General features: G+C 45.5%; 1 protein-coding gene across 1 annotated transcript in view; it reads right to left on the bottom strand.

Moving 5' to 3' along the window:
• Nucleotides 1–24407, bottom strand: part of LOC309552830 (A.superbus venom factor 1-like) — a 360768-nt gene that overhangs the window by 282549 nt on the left and 53812 nt on the right. The window contains exon 8 of the mRNA XM_082253740.1: nt 14936–15053. Within this exon, the coding sequence (XP_082109866.1) occupies nt 14936–15053 (118 nt within the window). The remainder of the gene's footprint in view (nt 1–14935; nt 15054–24407) is intronic.

The raw sequence follows: 24407 nt of genomic DNA on the forward strand, positions 1-24407 counted from the left end.
GCCGTGGCCTGGGTCGTGGTGCTGCTGGTAGAGCTCCTGTTGCAAGGAGAGGACGTGGTCGATCTGTGCCAGCTACACGCACAAGTGAAACACCTTCCTCAAGTGTGAGTAGGCGACAGAACCTTCAGCAGTATTTGGTAGGGCATCATGCGCCTCTAGAAGTGATGAGGCCAGAAGATGTACAGGCGATAATAGATTGGGTTGCTGACAGTGCCTCCAGTTCCTTCACATTGTCTCCCACCCAGTCTACTGCAGAAAGGTCAGAGTTGGCACCTACAGCCAATGTCCAAACGTCTTTCACCTCACCCCCTTGCAAATCAGGCAAGCAGTCTGAGCCCCAAGTCATGCAGCAGTCTCTTCTTCTTTTTGATGACTCTGTCAGCAGGGTTTCCCAGGGCCATCCACCTAGCCCTGCCCCAGAAGTGGAAGAGATTGAGTGCAGCGATGCCCAACCACTTATTTCTCAAGATGAGTACATGGAAGGACCATCGCAGCACGTCTCCGATGATGACGAAACGCAGGTGCCAACTGCTGCGGCACTCAGAATTGTGGAGACCGACAAGGAGGGCAGGGGTGAAGACTGGGTGGAAGATGATGTGGAGGACGATGAGGTCCTCGACCCCACATGGAATGAAGGTCATGCAGGTGACCTGAGCAGTTTGGAGGAAGAGGCTGTGGTCGCACAGAGCCACCAGCACAGCAGAAGAGGGAGCAGGGTGCAGAAGCGGAGCGGCCATGCCCTAGACACTACGCCTGCTACTGCCCAACGCAGCAAGGGACCGAGCGCACCAAAGCCAGCTCAAAGGAGTTCTCTAGCGTGGAAGTTCTTCAGAAAATGTGCTGATGACAGGACACGAGTGGTTTGCACCCTGTGCAATCAGAGCCTGAAGCGAGGCATAAACCTTCTCAACCTTCTCAACCTGAGCACAACCTGCATGATCAGGCATCTAAGTGCAAAGCACGAACTGCAGTGGAGTAGACACCTTCAAAACCAAGAAAGGTCTCTGGCTCCTCCTGCTTCCTCTTCTGCTGCAGTCTCAGCCTCTCCATCCACCTCTGTAGTGATACCGGCACCTGCCACCCCGCAAACAGACGATCTGTCAGCAACACCACCACCTGGGTCACCAACCATCTCCACAATGTCCTGTGGAAGTGTTCAGCTTTCCATCTCCCAAACACTTCAGAGGAAGAGGAAGTACCCCCCTACCCACCCGCGATCCCTGGCCCTGAATGCCAGCATTTCAAAATTCTTGGCCTTTGAAATGCTGTCATTCCGTCTGGTGGAGACGCACAGTTTTAAAAGCCTTATGTCGGTGGCTGTCCCACAGTACGTCATGCCAAGCCACCACTACTTTTCCAGGCAAGCCATCCCTTCCCTGCACAACCAAGTGGGGGAAAAAATCAGGTGTGCACTGCGCAACGCCATCTGTGCCAAGGTCCACCTAACTACTGATACGTGGACCAGTAAGCATGGTCAGGGGCGTTATATCTCCCTAATGGCACACTGGGTAAATGCAGTGGCGGATGGGCCTGAGGCGGATAGCAATTTGGCGCATGTCCTTCCACCACTGAGGATTGCAGGGCGCTTCAGTTTGCCTCCTGTTCCTAACTCCTCCTACTCCGCTTCCTCATCCTCTACCGCCTCCTCATCCAGTCAGCGTAACACTTTACCACCAACTTCAGCACAGCCAGGGGTAAATGACAGCAGGCAGTTTTAAAACTTGCCTGTTTGGGGGAAAAACCACACACCGCGCAGGAGTTGTGGAGGAGCATAGAACAGCAGACAAATGAGTGGTTGCTGCCAGCGAGCCTCAAGCCCGGCCTGGTGGTGTGCGATAACGGGCGAAATCTCATAGCAGCTCTGGGCCTAGCCGGTTTGACGCACATCCCTTGCCTGGCGCATGTGCTGAATTTGGTGGTGCAGAGGTTCCTTAAAAATTACCCCGATATGTCAGAGCTGTCTGTGCGCACTTTCGGCGTTCTCACCCTGCTGCTGCTCGCCTGTCAGCGCTGCAGCGTAACTTCGGCCTTCCCGCTCACCGCCTCATATGTGACGTGCCCACAAGGTGGAACTCCACCTTGCACATGCTGGAAAGACTGTGAGAGCAGCAGCAGGCCAAAGTGGAGTTTCAGCTGCAGCACGCACGCGTGAGTCGCTCTGCGGCATAGCACCACTTCACCACCAATAACTGGGCCTCCATGCGAGACCTGTGTGCCTTGTTGCACTGTTTTGAGTACTCCACCAACATGGCCAGTGCCGATGACGCCGTTGTCAGCTTAACTATCCCACTTCTATGCCTCCTTCAAAAAACGATTCGGGAGATGATGGAAGAGGATGTGGCACAGGATGAGGAGGAGGAGGAGGATGAAGAGGTAACATTTTCAAGGCTTTCAGGGCAGTCATTCGCAAGTGGCTCCGAGGGTGGGTTCCTGCACACAGAAACGCCAGGGACACAATTGTCCAGCAGGGGCACAGTTCTGGAGGATGAGGAGGAGGAGATGGAGGAGGAGATGGAGGAGGAGATGGAACCATGTTCACAGCAGGGTGGCACCCAGGCCAGCTCATGGCCATCACTGGTGCGTGGCTGGGTGTAAGATTCTGGTACCTTCGGTACCCTTATAGCCCATTTCTTCTACAATTGCGTCCCACCTTTTCAGCTAGGTGGAACGCATATACCTTTAAGCCGCATGACGTCATCACTAGGCGCCGCTCTGAGAGGCTATTTCAATCGCCGGCTTTCACTCACAAGGTGTTCGTTCAAACCGCATGTTATACAGCCTTGTCTGACGCTGCCGAAGCCTCCAGCTATTTCCCCAATATCTGGATAGACCGGAGTCTCACTACTTGATCCTGTACCTCGCTATCGATCCTGTATCTCGCTACCTGATCATTATTTCATTACCGGACCCTTCATCTTTCTAACCAACTAGTGATAAGTACCCCACAGGGGATTCCTTCCTATCAACTTACACTATCTACTCTTGCATACTAAAGACTGTTGCTATCTATGCATTACTATTTCTATCATCTGCACTGTTACATAGATTGCTAGCTCTTGAGTCTACTACCATCTATATCCTTGCACTAAGTTAGTATCTCCTGTACACTCCATCTGCTGTCCCCTACCACCTGTTACTTGTACATGATTGCTAACCTATCTGCATACTATCTATCACCATCTGCTACACTCCTGAACATTACTATTGAGTGCTTATCATTGCTATCACTACTCACGCCTGTCCTTTCAGCACATCACCTCTATACTATCGTATACAACCTATCACTCCAGGAACATCTTATTGAGTGTCTGTATATTTGCATGCTGAAGCAGGCTGGGCCACAATGATGAGTCTGGAGAGTTGGATATGGTGATTCAACACATCTCTACACGACTACTGAGTGGAAATTCTGCAGCTGCAAATCCAGTTCACTAAACAAACGCCGGAGCGTTACAGATTGAACGAACCCAAAAAATGGATTCAGCAGAATTAGCCACTCAAGTGATACAATTAACACAAAAGGTAGATGCATTAATCCTTGCTCTTACTTAAGTAAAAAATGAAAATCAGACTTCGAGACAGCAGATAGCCCGTGTTTCACAGCTCACTGCTGCTCAACCTCGTGAGCCTAAAATAAACCCTCCTTTAGTGTTTACAGGTGATCGAAAAAAAATTAGTGAATTTAAAAACGCATGTCATTTGCTTTTTAATTTAAAACCTTGTACTTACACTACAGACCAAATTAAAGTCTGTACCACTATCTCATATTTGTCGGGTGATCCACGGGCTTGGGCAGACTCTCTCTTTGAGAAAAATGACCCTCTTCTCAACTCCTATCCTTTATTCCTAGCAGAACTCGCTAGCTTATATGAAGACCCAAATAGGCAGAGTACTGCTGACAGCCAATTGAGGGCTTTAAAACAAGGAAGGAGACCTGTTGAAGACTTCGTAGCAGAGTTCAAAAGATGGACCCTTGATTCAGGGTGGAATGATGCATCTCTGCGAACCCAGTTCAGACTCGGGTTATCAGAAGCCGTTAAAGACAAGCTCGCCCGAGCGGATTTACCTGGCACTTTGGATGCCTTAATACAACTCAGCATCAATATTGATAGGCGACTGCGAGAAAGAAAGGCTGAGAAAATGGGAATACCATTATCCAATCCTTCTCGGGTTTCGCCCGTTGACCCTACTCCTATGGAGGTAGGAACCATACGCCCACCTTTATCGTCTACTGAACGAGCCAGGAGAAGATCTGAAAATCTCTGCATGTACTGCGCCTCCCCGGATCATTTGATAAGCGTCTGTCCCCTTGTCCGCAAAAAAGAGGGTGAGTGTTCACATGTCTTGCTAGGGGGATTAACGACTTCTTTTTCTAATCCCTATCTTTTTATTCATTTGACCTTACAGTGGGACCAAATTAGGATCACCACCTAGGCTATGATCGACACAGGATCTTGTGGGAACTACATCGACACTAGTTTTGTTGCCTTAAATAAAATACCTATTCAAAATCTAAACCTGTCTCTGTTAGTTTTATTAACGGTATTCCGTTATCTTCTGGTCCAATCACCAATCAGACACAAGCACTCCTTGGTACTGCTAACGAGTCTCATGCTGAGACCACCACTTTTGATGTATTACCTTCACCACATTTTCCCATTATTTTGGGACTTCCCTGGTTATACATACATCAACCAACCATTGATTGGAAAACACGGACTCTAACCTTCCCCTCTCACTATTGCGAGACCACGTGTAACCTCCAATCATATAAAAAGATCCTGTCCATGGTGTCAGATGAAATTACACCACCACCATGCTACCAGGATCTATCAGAAGTCTTCCTTGAGAAAAATGCTCAAGTATTGCCTCCCCATAGGGACTATGATTGTTCTATTGATCTACTCCCTAATAGCAAACTACCTTTCGGTCATGTTTATCCTCTTTCTCAGGATGAACTTTCTCATCTCAAGGAATACTTGGATGAGAATTTAGCGAAAGGGTTTATTAGACCCTCTACTTCTTCCACAGCTGCAGGACTTTTCTTTGTCCGCAATAAGGATTCAAGTCTCAGGCCTATTATTGACTATAGGCAATTGAATACCATTACGATAAAGGATCGCTATCCTTTACCTCTCATTCCCGAACTCATTGAACAAGTGCGTGGAGCTACCTACTTTTCAAAATTGGACCTAAAAGGGGCATACAACCTGAACCGAATCCGTAACGGGGATGAGTGGAAGACAGCATTCAGAACCAGATACGGACTATTCGAATATCTTGTGATGCCTTTCGGGTTGTGTAATGCTCCCGCAGCATTTCAGCGATTCATAAATGACATCTTCAGAGACTTACTTGATGTTTGTGTTGTGGTATATCTGGATGATATACTCATTTATTCTCAATCTTTGTCTGAACATGTAAGACATGTAAGACTTGGGCTGTCCAGATTACTCGCACACAATTCATACGTAAAATTGAAAAAATGCCTATTTCATAAGGAAGAAGTACTATTCCTAGGATACATCATATCTAAGAACGGTATCAAGATGGATATGAGCAAGATATCGTGTATTCTGGATTGGCCTGTACCAACAACTCGTAAAGCATTACAACGATTCCTCGGATTCTCAAACTTCTATAGGAAGTTCATCAAGAACTTCTCTTCTATTGTGAGACCTCTCACACAACTTACAAGTGTAAAGAAACCATTCAAATGGTCTGAAGAAGCAAATGGAGCTTTCCGCTTGTTAAAATCAAGCTTCACTTCTGCTCCCATACTACGCCATCCAGACCCATCCCTCCAATACATCCTGGAGGTAGATGCGTCAAATATGGCAGTAGGAGCAGTTCTTTCCCAACGACCAACAAATACTTCACCACTCCACCCAGTTGCTTTCTTCTCTAAATCACTAAGCAGCCCAGAGGTGAATTACCCAGTGGGTGAAAAAGAGTTGCTTGCCATAAAACTGGCACTAGAAAATTGGCGACATTTACTTGAAGGTACTCGATTGCCAATACTCATATATACAGATCATAAGAATCTCCAATACCTTCAGACTAACAAGACTCTTTCCCACCGACAGGTACGTTGGTCATTATTCCTTTCTAAGATTCAACTTCCTAGTGACCTACACGCCTGCAGACAAAAACAAAAAAGCGGATGCGCTATCACGATTAACCGAAGATAACTGCGCCGAAATCCCTTCACTTCCTATAATACCTCATGATCGTATTATTGGTGTTGTTCGTTCCTTGAAGGAAGAGATTCTGCACAGTATAGGACTAGAGATGTCCCGAACTGTTCGCCGGCGAACAGTTCCCGGCGAACTTTGCATGTTCGCGTTCGCCTCGGTGGGCGAACATATGCGATGTTCGGTCCGCCTCCTATACATCATCATTGAGGCAAACTTTGACCCTGAACCTCATAGTCAGCAGACACATTCCAGGCCAATCAGCATACCTCCCTCCCACACCCTCCCACCTCCTATAAATAAGCAAGGGCAGCATCCATCTTAGATCATTCTGAAGCAGTGTGTTAGTGAGAGCAGGGAAAGTGCTGCTGCTGCTGTTAATAGCTAGGGACAGTTGTTAGTCAGTGTTCCCAGTCTTGTTAGTCAGTGTTCTTGGTACACTCCTGCTGTAAGGACAGCACCCCAAAAAGCCCTTCTTAGGGCTAGTATTTGAGGTTTTTTTTTTTGGATATATATATATATATATATATATATATATATATATATATATTGTCCCCAAAAAGCCCTTTTTAGGGCTGGTATTTGTGTAATTTTTATATATATATATATATATATATATATATATATATATATATATATATATATATATATATATATATATATATATATCTATTGTCCCCAAAAGCCCTTTTTAGGGCTGGTATTTGAGTATTTTTTTTCTATATATTTATCAGGCATTTTTGGAGGCAGGCATGACTTTTTTGGGATTAGTGCCGGGGGGGTCTAAAAAGTGTACCTGTGAAGTTTCAGCTCTGTAGCATGCCCAGAACCAGAAAAAAAAAGATTATATAGGTGTAAAAGGAGGGTTCCCACCATCCCTGCTCTACTGAAAAATGATCTTTTTTTCTGGTTCTGGACATGCTACAGAGCTGAAACTTCACGGGTACACTTTTTAGACCCCCCCAGACACTAAATCACACAAAAGAAGTTCTTAAAAATTGTCATTTTTGATAGAGAGCCAATTATTGGAAAAATAAAAAAAAAAAAATTAAAAAAAAAATCTTTGGATTTATTGTCTGGGGGGTCTAAAAAGTGTACCTGTGAAGTTTCAGCTCTGTAGCATGTCCAGAACCAGAAAAAAAAGATCATATAGGTGTAAAAGGAGGGTTCCCACCATCCCTGCTCTACTGAAAAATGATCTTTTTTCTGGTTCTGGACATGCTACAGAGCTGAAACTTCACAGGTACACTTTTTAGACCCCCCAAACACTAAATCACACACAAAAAAAGTTCTTAAAAATTGTCATTTTTGATAGAGAGCCAATTATTGGAAGAATTAAAAAAAAAAAAAAAAAAAAAGTCTTTGGATTTATTGTCTGGGGGGGTCTAAAAAGTGTCCCTGAGAAGTTTCAGCTTTGTAGCATGTCCAGAACTAGAAAAAAAAAATTAGAATTAGGGTTAGGGCTAGGGTTAGGGTTAGGGCTAGGGTTAGGGTCAGGGCTAAGGTTAGGGTTATTTTTAGTGCTTAGGGTTAGAGGGTTAGGGTTAGAGGGGTAGGGGTAGGGTTACTAACTCTAACCCTAAGTATCTCACTGTAACCCTAACCCTATCCCCTAACACTAAACCTAACCCTAACCCTCTAACCATAACCCTAACCCTCTAACCTTAACCCTAACCCTCTAAGCCTAGCCATAAAAATTACCCTAACCCTAAACCTAGCCCTAACCCTAATCCTAACCCTAACCCTCTAACCTTAAACTTAACCCCCTAACCCTAGCCCTAACCCTAGCCCTAACCCTAGCCCTAACCCTAATTTGTAATTTTTTTCTGGTTCTGGGCATGCTACAGTGCTGAAACTTCACAGGTACACTTTTTAGACCCCCCCCCCCGACACTAAATCCAAAGAAATCTTTTTTTTTTTTGTATTATTTTTTTTTTAATTTTTCCAATAATTGGCTCTCTATCAAAAATGACAATTTTTAAGAACTTTTTTTTGTGTGATTTGGTGTCTGGGGGGTCTAAAAAGTGTACCTGTGAAGTTTCAGCTCTGTAGCATGTCCAGAACCAGAAAAAAAAATTAGAATTAGGGTTAGGGCTAGGGTTAGGGTTAGGGCTAGGGTTAGGGTTATTTTTAGTGCTTAGGGTTAGAGGGTTAGGGTTACTAACTCTAACCCTAAGTATCTCACCATAACCCTAACCCTATCCCCTAACACTAAACCTAACCCTAACCCTAAGCCTAACCCTTAAAGCCCAGTTCCTGTCCCATTTTTTGTCGGTTGTGGTCTGTTTGCGGATGTTTGCGGTGCGTTAAACGGGGAGTTTGGTCTGTCACTGTGAAGAGGGCGTAACCCTTACACTACCTGATCGATACAACATCATACCTGATTGTATACACACACTGGATGTTATAAAGCACGTTATTCCAAACAATTTAGGAATGTTAGATGATTTATGCCCTTTATGGATTAAAACCCGACTCTGCGTCAACTACGTAATTTTCCATGGGAGTTTTGCCATGTATTCCCCTCCGGCATGCCACAGTCCAGGTGTTAGTCCCCTTAAAACAACTTTTCCATCACTATTGTGGCCAGAAAGAGTCCCTGTGGGTTTTAAAATTCGCCTGCCTATTGAAGTCTATGGCGGTTCGCAATGTTCGCCGGTTCGCGAACATTTGCCGATGTTCGCGTTCGCCGTTCGCGAACATTAAATTTTATGTTCGCGACATCACTATATAGGACTGGATTCACCACCACCACAACTAAGTGCTGATGCAGAAGGCTTCCTCTACTTTAACAACAAACTCTACATACCTCCTGGTATGCGTACCAAGATCTTGGAATTATCACATGATGTACCTATGGCAGGACATATGGGTATGACTAAGACATTTAATTTGCTCACCAGGCAGTTTTGGTGGCCTGATATGAAGACGTCTGTACAAAAATTTGTTTCCTCATGTGACATCTGTGCAAGGTCCAAAATTGACACTACAAAACCATCTGGTCTACTTTGCAGTCTACCAATACCCAAAGTTCCATGGGAAGTTGTGTCCTTAGACTTTATAGTAGAATTACCACCTTCCAAAGGATTCACTACCATTCTAGTGTCAGTGGACCATCTGACAAAGATGGCACATTTCATTTCTATTCGCAGACTACCTTCATCTAAGCAAACAGCGGAATTACTAGTGAAACATGTGTTCAAGCTACATGGAATTCCAAAGACTCTTTTATCTGACCGAGGTTCACAGTTCATCTCCAAGTTTTGGCAAGCTCTATGTCATATACTACGTATTGAGCGAAAACTTACTTCTCCCTACCACCCTCAGACTAATGGACAAACTGAAAGAGTCAACCAGTGCATTGAACAATATTTGCGTTGCTACACCTCATACCTACAGGATGATTGGGTGGACCTCCTCCCTCTGGCAGAATTTGCTTATAACAATGCAACCCACAGTACTACTAAGCAAAGTCCGTTCTACCTAAACTATGGGTTTCATCCCACACTTCTTCCACCACGCATCCTACCATCAAGTAACCCAGTAGCCTCTGACTATCTTACCCAAATAAAAGACTCTCTGGGTTTACTTAACACCACCATCTCACATGCTCATAGCCAACAAAAAAGGTACTACGACCTTCGTAGAAGACCTTCTCCTCAATATGCTATTGGGGATCTCGTTTGGCTATCTACGAAAAACTTGAGGTTAAAGATCCCCAGTAAAAAGCTTGGACCTTTGTTTTTGGGACCTTTCCCAATTAAAAAGCTCATTGGGAGAGCTGCAGTTCAACTCACTTTACCGGCAGATCTTAGAATACACCCCATCTTTCACGTGTCGTTACTGAAACCACATGTTCCCAACCAAGGAATAAGACCTACCATCTCGCCTCCACCTCCAGTACAAGTTGAAGGCGGAGAGGAATTTGAGATTAGGGAGATTTTGGATTCTCGTATCCACAGAGGAAAACTCCAATATCTCATAAGATGGAAAAACTATGGACCCCAAGACGACACCTGGTTGGATACTTCTGACGTTCACGCTCCCAGGCTTATACGAAGGCTCCACTCCAAATACCCGGAGAGACCAGTGCTATAGGCCTTCCGGAGCCGGCCTTAAGGGGGGGGGTACTGTAAGATTCTGGTACCTTCGCTACCCTTATAGCCCATTTCTTCTACAATTGCGTCCCACCTTTTCAGCTAGGTGGAACGCATATACCTTTAAGCCGCATGACGTCATCACTAGGCGCCGCTCTGAGCGGCTATTTCAATCGCCGGCTTTCACTCACAAGGTGTTCGTTCAAACCGCATGTTATACAGCCTTGTCTGATGCTGCCGAAGCCTCCAGCTATTTCCCCAATATCTGGATAGACCGGAGTCTCACTACTTGATCCTGTACCTCGCTATTGATCCTGTATCTCGCTACCTGATCATTATTTCATTACCGGACCCTTCATCTTTCTAACCAACTAGTGATAAGTACCCCACAGGGGATTCCTTCCTATCAACTTACACTATCTACTCTTGCATACTAAAGACTGTTGCTATCTATGCATTACTATTTCTATCATCTGCACTGTTACATAGATTGCTAGCTCTTGAGTCTACTACCATCTATATCCTTGCACTAAGTTAGTATCTCCTGTACACTCCATCTGCTGTCCCCTACCACCTGTTACTTGTACATGATTGCTAACCTATCTGCATACTATCTATCACCATCTGCTACACTCCTGAACATTACTATTGAGTGCTTATCATTGCTATCACTACTCACGCCTGTCCTTTCAGCACATCACCTCTATACTATCGTATACAACCTATCACTCCAGGAACATCTTATTGAGTGTCTGTATATTTGCATGCTGAAGCAGGCTGGGCCACAATGATGAGTCTGGAGAGTTGGATATGGTGATTCAACACATCTCTACACGACTACTGAGTGGAAATTCTGCAGCTGCAAATCCAGTTCACTAAACAAACGCCGGAGCGTTACACTGGGGGGATACAGAGGACACAGACGATACACCTCCCACAGAGGACAGCCTTTCGTTGCCTCTGGGCAGCCTGGCACACATGAGCGATTACATGCTGCAGTGTCTCCACAACGACCGCCGAGTTGCCCACATTCTAACTTGTGCTGATTACTGGGTGGCCACACTGCTGGATCCCCGTTACAAGGACAACGTACCGTCCTTAATTCACTCACTGGAGCGCGATCGCAAGATGCGCGAGTACAAGCACACGCTGGTAGGCGCGATGCTGCTGGCATTCCCACCTGACAGCGGGGCCACAGTGGAAGCACAAGGCCAAGGCAGAGGAGGAGGAGGAAGAGGTCGCCAACGCAACCAGGGCACCGACAGCACCTCAGAAGGCAGGGTTAGCATGGCCGAAATGTGGAAAAGCTTTGTCAGCACGCCACAACAAACAGCAGCACCAGCAGCTCATATGGAACGTCTTAGCAGGAGGCAGCATTTCACCAACATGGTGGAGCAGTATGTGTGCACACGCCTACATGTAGTGAATGACGGGTCTGCCCCCTTCAACTTCTGGGTCTCCAAATTGGGCACATGGCCTGAGATTGCCCTTTATGCCTTGGAGGTGCTGGCGTGCCCTGCAGCCAGTGTATTATCTGAACGTGTATTTAGCACGGCTGGGGGCGTTATCACAGACAAGCGCAGCCGCCTGTCCAGAGACAATGTGGACAAGCTCACGTTCATTAAAATGAACCAGGCATGGATCCCACAGGACTTTTCCGTACCTTGTGCAGAATAGAGATGGATACCGACCTTACCCAGCCATTGTTCTATTTTTGATCTTTCTCACTCTTTTGGGGTGTACCCTCATTTAAAATGACTGAAAAAAAGCAGTGTTGGCTACCTCGTCCTCCTCCACCGCCGCTTCCACCTACACCGCCCATAGGTGTGCGCAGCCTATTGCATTAGGGTGTGCACCCCAAAGTTTAAATACACATGCATGTGTTTGCCTACATGTATATGGCCCCGGTACATTACTCTCCCTGCTGGCAAAGTGAAATAGAAGTGTGTGGCACTTCTCTTATGGCAGAGCAGTTCCGAGGGAGATCTTTCCCATCTCCTCACTGGCAAACAGAGCGATAATGCTAATGTGCCCTAGGTGATTAGGGTGTGCCCAGGCACACCCAGCACACCCTGTGCGCACGCCTATGACACCGACACATCCACCACCACCTCAACCTCCCTCCTACTCTATATGGGCCTCGTCCTTCACAGATGAAGAACATTGTTTTATTTTTCTGTTTTTTTTTTTGTTGTTTTAAGTTATTTCCCTATCCACATTTTTTTGCAGAGCACTTGCCATGCTCTTAACTACGTTTTGCTGCCACTTGCAGCACTCTAGCCTTTTCCATTGGTGTTTTAGAGCCATTTTAGTGCCTGAAAGTTTGGGTCCCCATTGGCTTCAATGGGGTTGGGTGTCCGGGTAAAGTTCGGAAAAAGTCCGGGACACGGACCCAGACTTTTTTTTCAAGTTCGGCCGAACCCGCCGAACACGGACATCCAGGTGTCCGCTCAACTCTACAATAATATACATGGAGAACAATGGAAGATATTCAAGTCCATGGTAATAAATAAAAAGTCCCATGGAAGAGACAGTGTGCCAATAGGAATAGGATGTAAGACTGCAGTAAGGGCTAGCTCCACAGCACAGGGAAGTCAGCTCTGTGGGAGAAAGCATACGAAGAAACAAGCAGAGCGCCTCTAAGTGCAGTATTGGTTTATTCCAGGGAAGCACACAATATAAAAACTCACTTGGCCTTAATGAGGAGTTAGAGATCAGTACCATTTTATAGGCATTTCATCCCCATCATATCTCCTCCGTATTACTCTATTTCACAATATGTATAATATATTTTTTATTACTTGAGTTTTTGCTATCGTTTAATTTAATGAATTTAATTATCTTTCATATTTATTTTTCAAAATAATTTTTATTTTCTTTTGTCTTATTTTTATTTTTTATTTTTATTATTGTTATTTTTTAATATACATTTTTTTAATCATTTTTTTTCTTTTTATTACTAATTTTTTATTTTGAATTTTTTATCTTTTATTTTCTATTTATTTTTGATGATTTCCCTCATATTTTTCTTTCTCTTTACCTTGTTCTATCCGGTTATACTATATTTTAACTGATTGTTAGTTTCTCTATTATATAATTATAACTCTAGATGCACAAATTTCCTTTTTTCAGAATATATGGTATTATCTAATCCACAGCCCATTATTATTTGCCTTTAGCACTCCCATTGTTTCTTTAATTTGCTGGAATGTTGATTGGACATGCCCCTTGTTTTATCCCAGTTTGTATAAATTAGGCTCTTTCTTTGTTTAACCTGTACCTACACTTGAGAAAAGAGCGCACATGCCCGCTGTGAGCTTGGCGCATGTTCTAAAACTTATTGTGTAATTTTCCCGAACCAGGTGACGTCACGCGGCGCACGCTGCGTTCCAGCTTGGTTCCCAGAAACTAGCCGAACCCGGAAGATGCAAAGCCGGTGTAACGTGAGAATTACCTACCCCGTGAGAAAAACCTACCCCTCGTCACTTCCGGCCAGGAACAGCTGAGCAGCGCAGCAGTGCGCATGCTCACAGCCCCGGATACCTAATGGAAGAGCTGAGGATCAGACTAGTGCACATGCGCACTAGTCTGAAACGATCTCGGTGTCCGTTAAAAAAACCTACCGACGCGGCGGTGACATAAAACAGCTGTGCTGCACTATGAGTCATCTCCGCTCCTGTCCCGGTCACTTGCCTGATCTTGGCTAGTAAATATAAAAGCGGCTGGCGGCTCCGTGATTTATCTTTTCATACAGCCGCCGCCGCTTTTATATTTACTAGCCGAGAGCAGGGAAGTGACCGGGACAGGAGCGGAGATGACTCATAGTGCAGCACAGCTGTTTTGATGTAACTGCTCGCGTTACACAGACTGCCGTGAACCGGAAGTGACGAGGGTAGGTTTTTCTCATGGGTAGGTAATTTTCACGGAACACCGGTGTAACGTTAAAAAACCATACCCCGTGAAGAAACCATACCCCTCGTCACTTCCGGTCTGAAACAGCAGAGCAGCGCAGTAGTGCGCATGCTCAGAGCCCCGGATACGTAATTGAAGGAGAAAGAATTTGACAAGTGCGCATGCTCGGTGGACATGAAAATATCACGGCACTGTTTCTAATGTTATACTTGCGGCGGGTACATTAAAACACTTGGGGTGCAACATAAATCATGTCCTTTCCTATCGCTGTAACATCCCTCATCTCCGGTAATAAATATAAAAGCGGCGGCGGGTGTATGAGACGTAAATGTGACGGCGATCGCGGCTCCGTGATGCGCTTTTATATTTATTACCGGAGATGAGGGATGTTACAGCGATAGGAGAGGACATGATTTATGTTGCACCCCAAGTGTTTTAATGTACCCGCCGCAAGTTTAACTACCGTGAGAAATCCATACCCTCCGTAGCTGAACCGGAAGTGACGAGGGTATGGTTTTCTCACGGGTATGGTTTTTTCACGGAACACCGGCCTCTCCTTCTCCCGGCTTCATCTACTTGGCTACAACCACCATCACATCTCCAGACGCTGGATCCCACAGTCATCCCCGGGGACCACCAGACTTATACTGAGCCTATGATCTTTTACCCCATGTGAGTTTTTATATTATTGTGTGCTTCCCTGCAATAAACCAATACTGCACTTAGAGGTGCTCTGCTTGTTTCTTCATATCTATAATATGGGTGGCTCTGATCTCACAGCTGTGACCCATGGGGTTCTCCCTCATGCCATCTTTGCAGCATTGTCTTACTGGCTCTTCATACTTGGCGGCTAAAAAAGATAACAAGTGTATGGTGAGAACCCTTTTTAAAACTGTCTCCAGCCCCAAACATTACCCTCTCACCACCTTCTAGTTAATCCCCCCTCACTTTGAAAAAGAACCTTAATGGCCCAATTATACATCGTAGGTCATGTAATTTATTGGGTCCCGAGTCTTCTATTTTCTTTATATTCCCACATCGCTGTCCATTGGTGGGGTGCACACAAATCCTGAGGACCCCAGTGGCAGCATGATGACGTCAATATGATGGGAGGAAACAAGGTTGGATGGTCCTGATTGCAGTGGTGAATTACCAGTGTGTACTTCTGGAAGAGGTGCTGTGGCCTTTACCACAACATCAGACTTAAAGAGGAAGTAAACCCTCCTCTACAACTTGTACCTATAGGCAAGCCTATGATAAGGCTTACCTATAGGTACTGTAAATATCTCCTAAACATGCACCGTTTAGGAGATATTTACCTTACATGTCGCCAGTGACGTCACTGGCGCATGCGCTCTGAAGGAACGGCAGATCGTGCCGTTCCTTCAGAGCCCCGTGCCGTGACTGTCGGCTCCCGCGCGCGTGCGCGGGAGTGACGTCACCGCGGCTACGGCCAATCAGATGGCCGGATGCCGCGATCCCGGAAGACGGGCGACTAGACATGTCGCCCGTCATAGAGGTGAGTGAGCGGCACGGCGGGGGCTCGTTCTGAGGTAAGTATTGCATAATGAGCTAATATGCGATGCATACTAGCTCATTATGTCTTTCTTTTGCAGGGTGTAAAAAAAAAAAAAAAAACTCAAACGAGTTTACAACCTCTTTAAACAAGTACAAAAGCTAGTTGGAGAGTTTTTTAAACATTGAGATTGGTAGGGGAAGGGATGGTGGGAGATATTGGAGGTGGGTACTAATTCACCCAGTAATTGGTTTTAATATGAAACTATAATGGTTACTGTCCTGTTCACCCCACAGAAATGCAGTCTGGATGCGTTCCAGATGCATTTTGCATGTGTGTTTTTGATGCATCTTCAATGCGTTTTTTCCCTCTTTTTCCCCCCGAAAGTTTACTGGGGGGTCTTTTTTTGCTGTAATGTGTTTTTGATGCATGTAAATGCGCTCTGGTGCATTTTTCTGCATTTACAGTACTTTATTTTCTTCTCTTGAACTAACTGCATTGGAACCCATACTGTATAATCTACTTTTCATAAATTTTTGATGCAGAAAAAAACACACTGGACTGCATCTGGTGTGAACCAGCCCTTATGATCAATTTTGTTTCACTTTTTTCTTCTATTAGAGTATTCATTTATTAATTGATTTATCTTTTATATTTACTATCATATAATATAAATTTTTGTTTTTTACATCTTTAATGCTTTAACCCAATCCAAAACCTTTTATATAGTTTTAGCTAGAGCAGATAATGGGTAGAGCAGGCTTTTTCAACCAGGATTCCTCCAGAGATTGCTGGGGATTCCTTGAGCAATGAGAAATTTCTGAACAGCAGAAGGGGAGCAGTCACTGCTCATGCACCTGAGTGTGTAAATATCAGGTTGAGCATTGTTTGAAATTATAATTTTTATTTAGAAAAGAAGGTTACAATGAATAGAAACAGATAGAAATAAGAGAACCAACATTGCAAAGCGAGGGACGGTGCCCCCGTGTGGAAAACAATACATTGTCAGCGTTGATAAAAAGGGTAATACAAAGCATTCGAGATCACATGGAAACGTGGGGAGTATAAGGAATACAATAACCAGTATCCAAGGGGAGAGCACCAGGATTCAGTTCAAACCTGAGTGATAGAGATCCCAATCAGCCCAAACCTGCATTCAATTTAGTCACTTCATCATGGACCATTGCAGTAAGGTGTTCCATCCCCCGGACCTCCGATACCAATCGCAGTAGAAGGGTTTTGTCCGGAGGGCTTCTTTGGAGCCAATGGAGCAGAATAGCCTGCCTGGCAGCTAGTAGTATAAAGGAAGCCAGTTTATTTGTCAATTTGGGAATACCGGGGAATGGAAGGCCCAATAGGTAGTGCAACGGATCCAGTGGCAAATGCAAACTAGTAACACTGGAGAGTAGTGACATGACCATGTTCCAGAAGGGTTGAATGTCAGTACATTGCCAAAAAATGTGAAACAAAGTGCCAACCTCGACCCCACATCGCCTGCACAAAGCAGAGCTGGCAGGGTAAATTTTGTGAAGGCGAGCTGGGGTTCGATACCAAAAAAGAATGATTTTTAAGGTAGTCTCTCTGCACCATGCATCTAGATGCCTTAAAGGCAAAAGTTCAAATCTAACTCCAAAGAGGGAGAGATATAGGACGTTGCAAAATCTTGGACCATTTTTGCATATATGGATGATAGTCTTCGGTCAGGGGGATAGCATCATGTAGAATGTTATATATGGAGGACACTAAATGTCCCTTGTGAGGACCATGGGCACACAAATATTCAAATGTGGACGGCCGCTCCAAAGACAGAGGGGGCACCAGGGATCTAAAAAAGTTGCGTACCTGAAGATAGAAATAAAAGGCTTGTTTGGGGAGTGCAAATTTAGTTTGCGGCGTCTCAAAAGAGAAGAGGGTGCGAGATACCGGATGGACTAGGTTGCGGAGCTGGAAGAGAGGGGCATGGGTCCAAGACCATACTCTACCAATCTGGAGACCATTCGGCAGCAAGGGGTTAAACAGGACACTGGTTAGGGGAGGACATGGCGAAGAGAGAAAAAACCTGCAGAGACACCTGCGCCAGACCTCCATGGTGACTCATGGGAGCCAGACAAATCTCCCTCAACACTCTGTCCGTGTGTAAAATGGGCGGCCAGAGGAGGGAGCAGGGATGGACCGGGAAGATCGCACCCCGTTCTATCTCAGACCACCGGTTGGGAGCCACCAAGGATGACCAGGAAGCCGCCACACGGAGGTTAGAGGCATAATAGTACTTAATAACGTCTGGAGCTCCAAGACCCCCCTCCTCCTCTGAGAAAAAACACTACCTTGGCAGCTAATCTGTGAGTTCCGTCTTTACAAATAAAACTGAGAAAATACCTCTGCAAAGTTTTAAGTTGGGTCAGGGGGATCGCTACCGGGAGGGTGTCAAACAAATAAAGCAATTTAGGCAAGATGGACATTTTTAAAACATTTATGCGTCCCAAGAGGGACAATGAGAATACCAGCCACTGTCGGAGAGACTTAGAAATGTCACCAAACAAGGGAACATAGTTAGCATTATACAGCATAGAATGGGAAGGGGTTATGTGGTCTCCTAAATACTTAAGGGCTGTAGGGCACCATCTATAGGGGTACGAACCCTGAAGCTGGGACAGCAGATCCGTGAGGATATGTAGAGGCATGGCTTCAGTTTTAGAGGCATTAATCTTATAGCCCGAGATAGCACTAAAGGACGACAACACTGAATGCAACGAGGGCAGGGATACCAGAGGATTGGTCAGGGTCAATAGAATGTCGTCTGCAAACAAGGAAAGCTTATATTCTCTGTGTCGCATCAGGACCCCAGTGATATCCGGGTGGGAGCGTATAGCCTCAGCCAAGGGTTCCAGACACAAAATAAAGAGTAAAGGGGAGAGAGGACACCCCTGGCGAGTGCCGTTGGACATGGAAAACCGAGGCGACACAAAGGCAGAGGACAGACGGACTTGCGCCGTGACCGGAGCATAAAGCGCCTCAATGGCTCTGTAGAACGGGCCCTTCAGACCATACCTTTGTAGAGTGGAAAAAAGGTAGGGCCAGCTGAGACGGTCAAAGGCCTTTTGGGCTTCCAAGCTGAGAACCACCGCCGGACGGGGGAATTGATCAAGAAGGTTGATCAAGTCCACCGTGCGCCTAGCATTGTCACCTGCGTGACGAGATTGTACAAAACCCACCTGATCCCTATCTACCAGTTTAGGGATAATATTAGCCAATCTATTAGCCAGGATTTTAGTGAAAATTTTATAATCAGAGTTTAACAGTGCTATTGGTCTGTAATTATCAGGGAGGGAAGCACCCTTCCCCGGTTTGGGGATGACTGAGATATAGGAGTGAGTAAAGTGGGGGTGGGGGATCTTGCCTTCCAACAAAGAGGCGTAAAGCTCAAGGAGATGCAGAGCAATGGTGGGCAAAAAAGGATTTATAATAGAGATAAGGCAAACCATCCAGGCCCGGAGCCTTATGTGAAGGCAAATTCTTTACCGTAGCGGCAAGTTCGTCAAAGGAAATGTTCGCGTTCAGTTTCAGGAGATCGGCAGTTGAAAGCTTGGGGAGGGACAAATCCCGGAAAAAAGCTTTGAAATTATCTTGGGTAAAATTTAAACGATGCTCGGGGCCCGGGGGAGAGGCAATTATACAATTTGCTATAAAAACTACCAAACTCCTCAGCCATGGTATAAGGACAGTGAGTGGGGGTACCGTCAGATCGAGTCAAGAGATCCGGGATCGAGTGAAAGGGCCGGGGACAGAGCTGGTTGACCAGCATCCTATGAGGTTTGTTAGAATATTCATAAAAACGCTGGCGGGACCAGGACAAGGACTTAGCCATTTTGGACAGCTCTAGGGACTTAAGTCTATCCCGGAGACCCACTACCCTGCGCAGGTTGGACACAGAGGAGGAGCGCACAAGCCGGGATTCCACCGCCCGAAGGTCGGCCAGGAGAGAGGATCACAGGCCCTCCATCTGTTTCTTCAGACGGAAGCCTTCCGCTATACATAAACCTCGGAAAAAAGCTTTGTGAGACTCCCACAATGTGGACACCTCATCTACAGAACCCTCATTTGGATCAAAAAATTCCTGCAGATTTCAGGTCAGTCTGTCCTGGATCTCCTGAGATTGGAGAAGGCGTTCATTCAAACTCCAATGACAGGCTTTAGGAGGCGAGGAGGTCAAGGAAACCTCCATCGTGATTGGGGCGTGGTCCGACCAGGTAATGGGAAGAATTTCAGAGGTAACTACACAGAGTATAAGGGGAGCGGAGATGAAAAAATTATCTGACCTAGAGAGTATTTTGTGGGCTGCCGAATAGAAAGAAAACTGCTTGTGAGTAGGATGCTTGATACACCAAGAATCAAACAGCCTGTGTGAGCGTACACACTTGCAGAATGCCTTAGCCTGGGACTGAAGCCGTTGGGAAGGCGTGTCGCTGTGCAATGACTGGCGGTCTCTATGTGGTGACATTATGAGATTAAAATCACCACCAACCACCGTGAACGGTTGCCACAGGTGGGAAGTGGATTGAAAAATGTCATCAAGGAACCCCAATTGACCCGAATTAGGGGCATAAATGTTGAATATCGTAAAAGAGGTGGACAGATAATCACAGACCAATGCCACAAATCTCCCCCGAGGATCTAGCATGGAATCTCTAACCTGAATAGAGCATGTTTTTTTAATCAGGACTGCCAACCCCCCCCCCCCCCCCTGCCAGACGGGTCTGAAGACATGAAAGCAGTGGGAAAATACCTAGAGGCAAATTTAACCTTCCTAGCGGTATTCCCGAGTGTGACTCGGGGTAAGATTTTAGTGCCAAAAGCGGTAACCCCGAGTCACACTCGGGGTAGCGCTAAGAAGATCGCTGGATGCTGGAGGAGGTTTTACTTACCTTTTCTCCGGGATCCAGCGAAGACTGCGAGCGGTGTGCGGCGGCGGAGCTCTCTCCCGATCGTCTGCGAGCCCCGGCTTCCGTCTCCGGCGACGTGACGTCCGCCGGGGGGTGGAACCGGCGGCAAATTCAAATGTAAAACACACCAAACACACTGATACCGTTCAAAATAAAACAAAATCACATTACATTGCCCCCCAGTGCCCTTTCCTGCAGTTTTACTGTACTTTTTATGTAAACATATGTATATATATATATACAGTATATATATATATATATATATATACATGTATATATATATACACATATACATATATATACATATATAATATATATATATATATATATATATATATATACATATATACGTATATATGTATATATATATATATATATATATATATATATATATATATATATATATATATATATACACGTAATTCTTGTGAATGAGCAGCCCAAACCAACTGTATACATTATATATATATATATATATATATATATATATATATACATAATATATGTATACATACATATATATATATATATATATATATATATATATATATAATAAATGTATACAGTTGGTTTGGACTGCTCATTCACAAGAATTACATGCAAAATAATGGTACCGCTTTCAGCACCTAAAATCCAAAAGAATCATACCGCCAGGGAGGTTAAATGAACCATCTGAACGAAAATGAGTCTCTTGAATCAAAATTACATCTGTACCAGAAGTGCGAAACTCCTTTAGTGCCAACCAGCATTTCTGTACAGAGTTTAGACTCTTGACATTATACGAGAGAATTCTCAGAGCCATGGGGAGAGGGTATCTAAACAGCGGACAGAAGCGTTAAACAATACAATAAGTGCAGCTTGCTCACTCAAAACATACAATAAGCATACAGTTTCCGATGCAATCTGTGTCTCGGCTGCAGACGCGGCACAGAGGCACCGATCCACAATGGAATGATGGCAGGGCAAGACCCAACCCAAAAAAGGTCTTGCAAAAAAACAAAAGAAATAAAGAAAAAAAGAAAAAAAAAAAAAAAAAAAAGGAAAAGTAGTAACAGGACTAAACAAGTCCAGAAAACAGTAAAAAAAAAAACTTCTGTACCAAACCTGAGAGATCACAAAATCTCAGGAAACCAGAACCAAAGTCCTGGTACTTGTGGGGCAAAACGGGAGCCTCCACAAACTCATACAAGGATGGGAGATGTGAGTCACGCCTGCTCTTCAGCGGAACAAAAAAGAAACAATGAACTTAATGACAAAGACACAGCTATTGGAAAAAAAAAAAATATGAATAGCCATAAAACACAGCTAACCTATAACCCCATGGGCGGGGAAAGGGTAACCACCCCATCAGGGTGGAAAAAAGGGCCACAAAGTAGCCGCAGAGGCCACAGGCCTAGGTAAGTGCCACATCAGGACCAATAGGCGCTGTTCAAGTCGGAGGCTTGAGGTGACGAGGACAGAGGGGGGTCCTTCTCTGTGGGGTCTTGGCAGGGGTCCACAAGCGTCCAGGGGTGGATGGAATAGGACGAGTCGAACCGGGCTGCGGCACAAGATCCTCTTCAGGCATAGGTGGAAGGCCCAAATTGCAGACAAAGGCCTCTGCTTCATGCAGATCACGCATTTGGTGTTGGGTGCCATCCTTGGTGACCACCAGATGGAAAGGGAAGCCCCAGTAATAGGGGACACAATGCTTCTGCAGGAAGGTGGTCACTGGTCGCAGGTTCCTTCATTTGTTCAGGGTGGTTTGAGAGAGGTCGTTGAATATTTGGATCTTGGCCCCCTTATAATCCACCTGTGACTTGTTGCGGGTAGCCAATGTTAGGGCCTCCTTACTGTCATAGTAATGAAAGCGGACTATAACATCACGAGGTCTGGCGCCAGCAGGGGGTTTTGGGCCCAGTGATCTGTGAGCACGGTCCAGGCACCAATCTATGTCAACTATGTCAACTTGGGGGCTAGGGTATTGAATAGTCCCAATAAAAAGGAGCGCAGATCGTTATCCCCCACAGTCTCAGGGATCCCCTGAAACATAGATTTTGGCGCCTTTCACGATTTTCCAAGTCTTCCTGCTGTAGTTGGAGTTGAGAAATTGAGTGTTTCAAAGTAAAATTTTCATCCTCCAAAACTTTTACCTACTGCACCAGCTCGTCAAACTTGTTTTCTAGGGTGTCCGTACATTCCCCAATGTGTGCTATCTCCCCCCTAAGTTCCAAGGAGAGTTTGCCCACCTCCGCAGCCATGGTCCTGGTCATCTGCTGTAAAAACACCTGCAGTTTTTCATCCAGGATGGCCGGGGTTAATGTAGAGACAGTGGGTGTTGAGGATGAAGCCCCCCCCCCGAAGCTGTGAGGGAATGGGGGGGATCAGCAGGAGGATCCAGACCGAACGAAGGGTCCAGCGCGGCAAACGGATCTGGCTGTGAAATTGAGGCCAGGGATTGTGGCCTAGTGAGAAACCTCTCCATGGCAGCCTGTGTACGCGGCTCTAATGGTGCCGTATAACCCTGTTTCTGCTGTCCTATTTTTCCCATGGGGACCGGGAGGGTCTCAGGGTGTAATGCAGCTTACCCCTGTAGGTTTCATGGCTGATAATTGCTGAGTATGGGCAGCGAAGAGCCAGCGGGGACCGGAGCTCTCTCACTACACGTCCGCCATCGTCAGAAGCCGCGCATGCGCCATCAGGTTGAGCATTGTAAATTAAAGCTTCCTTAAGCAAAGCAGGCTTTGTCTTGAAAAAATTAACATGGTTGTAGGAAGCCAGACAACAGGAATTGCTTCATCAGTGTGCTGCTGCTCCTTCACTATCCAATCACAGGCTTGGGGAAACAATGTGACTAAAGGCTAGTACACATGGGCCGCATTTTGGGCGGTATTGGCCAGTTTAATAGAAACCGGCCAACATTTGGCCCGTGTGTACGGCAGCCAGTCGATAGAAGTCAGCGGAACGTCTGGCTCCTGGCGAAGGGACGTGACCGAAAAAGGTCTGCCGTTTGGCATCCGATCAGCATTCTCAGCCACCAGTGTGTTCTGGCAGAACATAAAGCTTAGCGGGAAGATTGCTGTTTCAACATCAGATTGTTAGTACAGGCTCTCCTCTCGAGCTCTTCAGTTTTTTTGTTCAGCCTGCTCGGTTGAACGAAAAAAATAAGAAAACTAGCCTGTTCTACTGCTCCTTCTCTGTTAATTCACTGTGAAGAAGGGATGTGGCTAAGAAAGCCAAACATCTACCTGTGCTGTTGCTCCCTCCATATCTAGTCAGAGGCTGGGGGAGGAAATGTGACTTAGGAAAGACGTTGACTTAGAAAGACATTGATAGACAGGAACTTTGGCCTGTAAAACTACTCATTCACTATCCAATCAAAGGCTGAAGGAAGAGATATGACTAAGGAAGTGAAACTTTAATCTGTGCTGCTGTTCCTTCACTCTCAAATCACTGTCTGGAGGAATAAATGCAGAAGGATGCAGAACTTCAGCCTTTGCCGCTACTTCTTCTCTATCCAATCAGTGGCTGGAGGTGGAAATTTAACTGGTGGAGCTTTAGCTTATATTACTGCTCCTTCATTATCCAATCACAGGCTGGGGGGAGAGATGTGACTAAGGATGCTGAACTTCAGCCTTTGCTTCTGCACCTTCTCTATCCAATCAGAGGGTGGAGGTGGACATTTGACTTGGGAAGTGGCGCTTTAGCCTATATTACTGCTCCTTCACTATCCAATCACAGGCTGGGGGAAGAGACGTGACTAAGAATG

The sequence above is a fragment of the Pelophylax lessonae genome, assembly GCF_965119305.1.
Source record: "Pelophylax lessonae genome assembly, chromosome: 4".
NCBI lineage: Eukaryota > Metazoa > Chordata > Amphibia > Anura > Ranidae > Pelophylax > Pelophylax lessonae.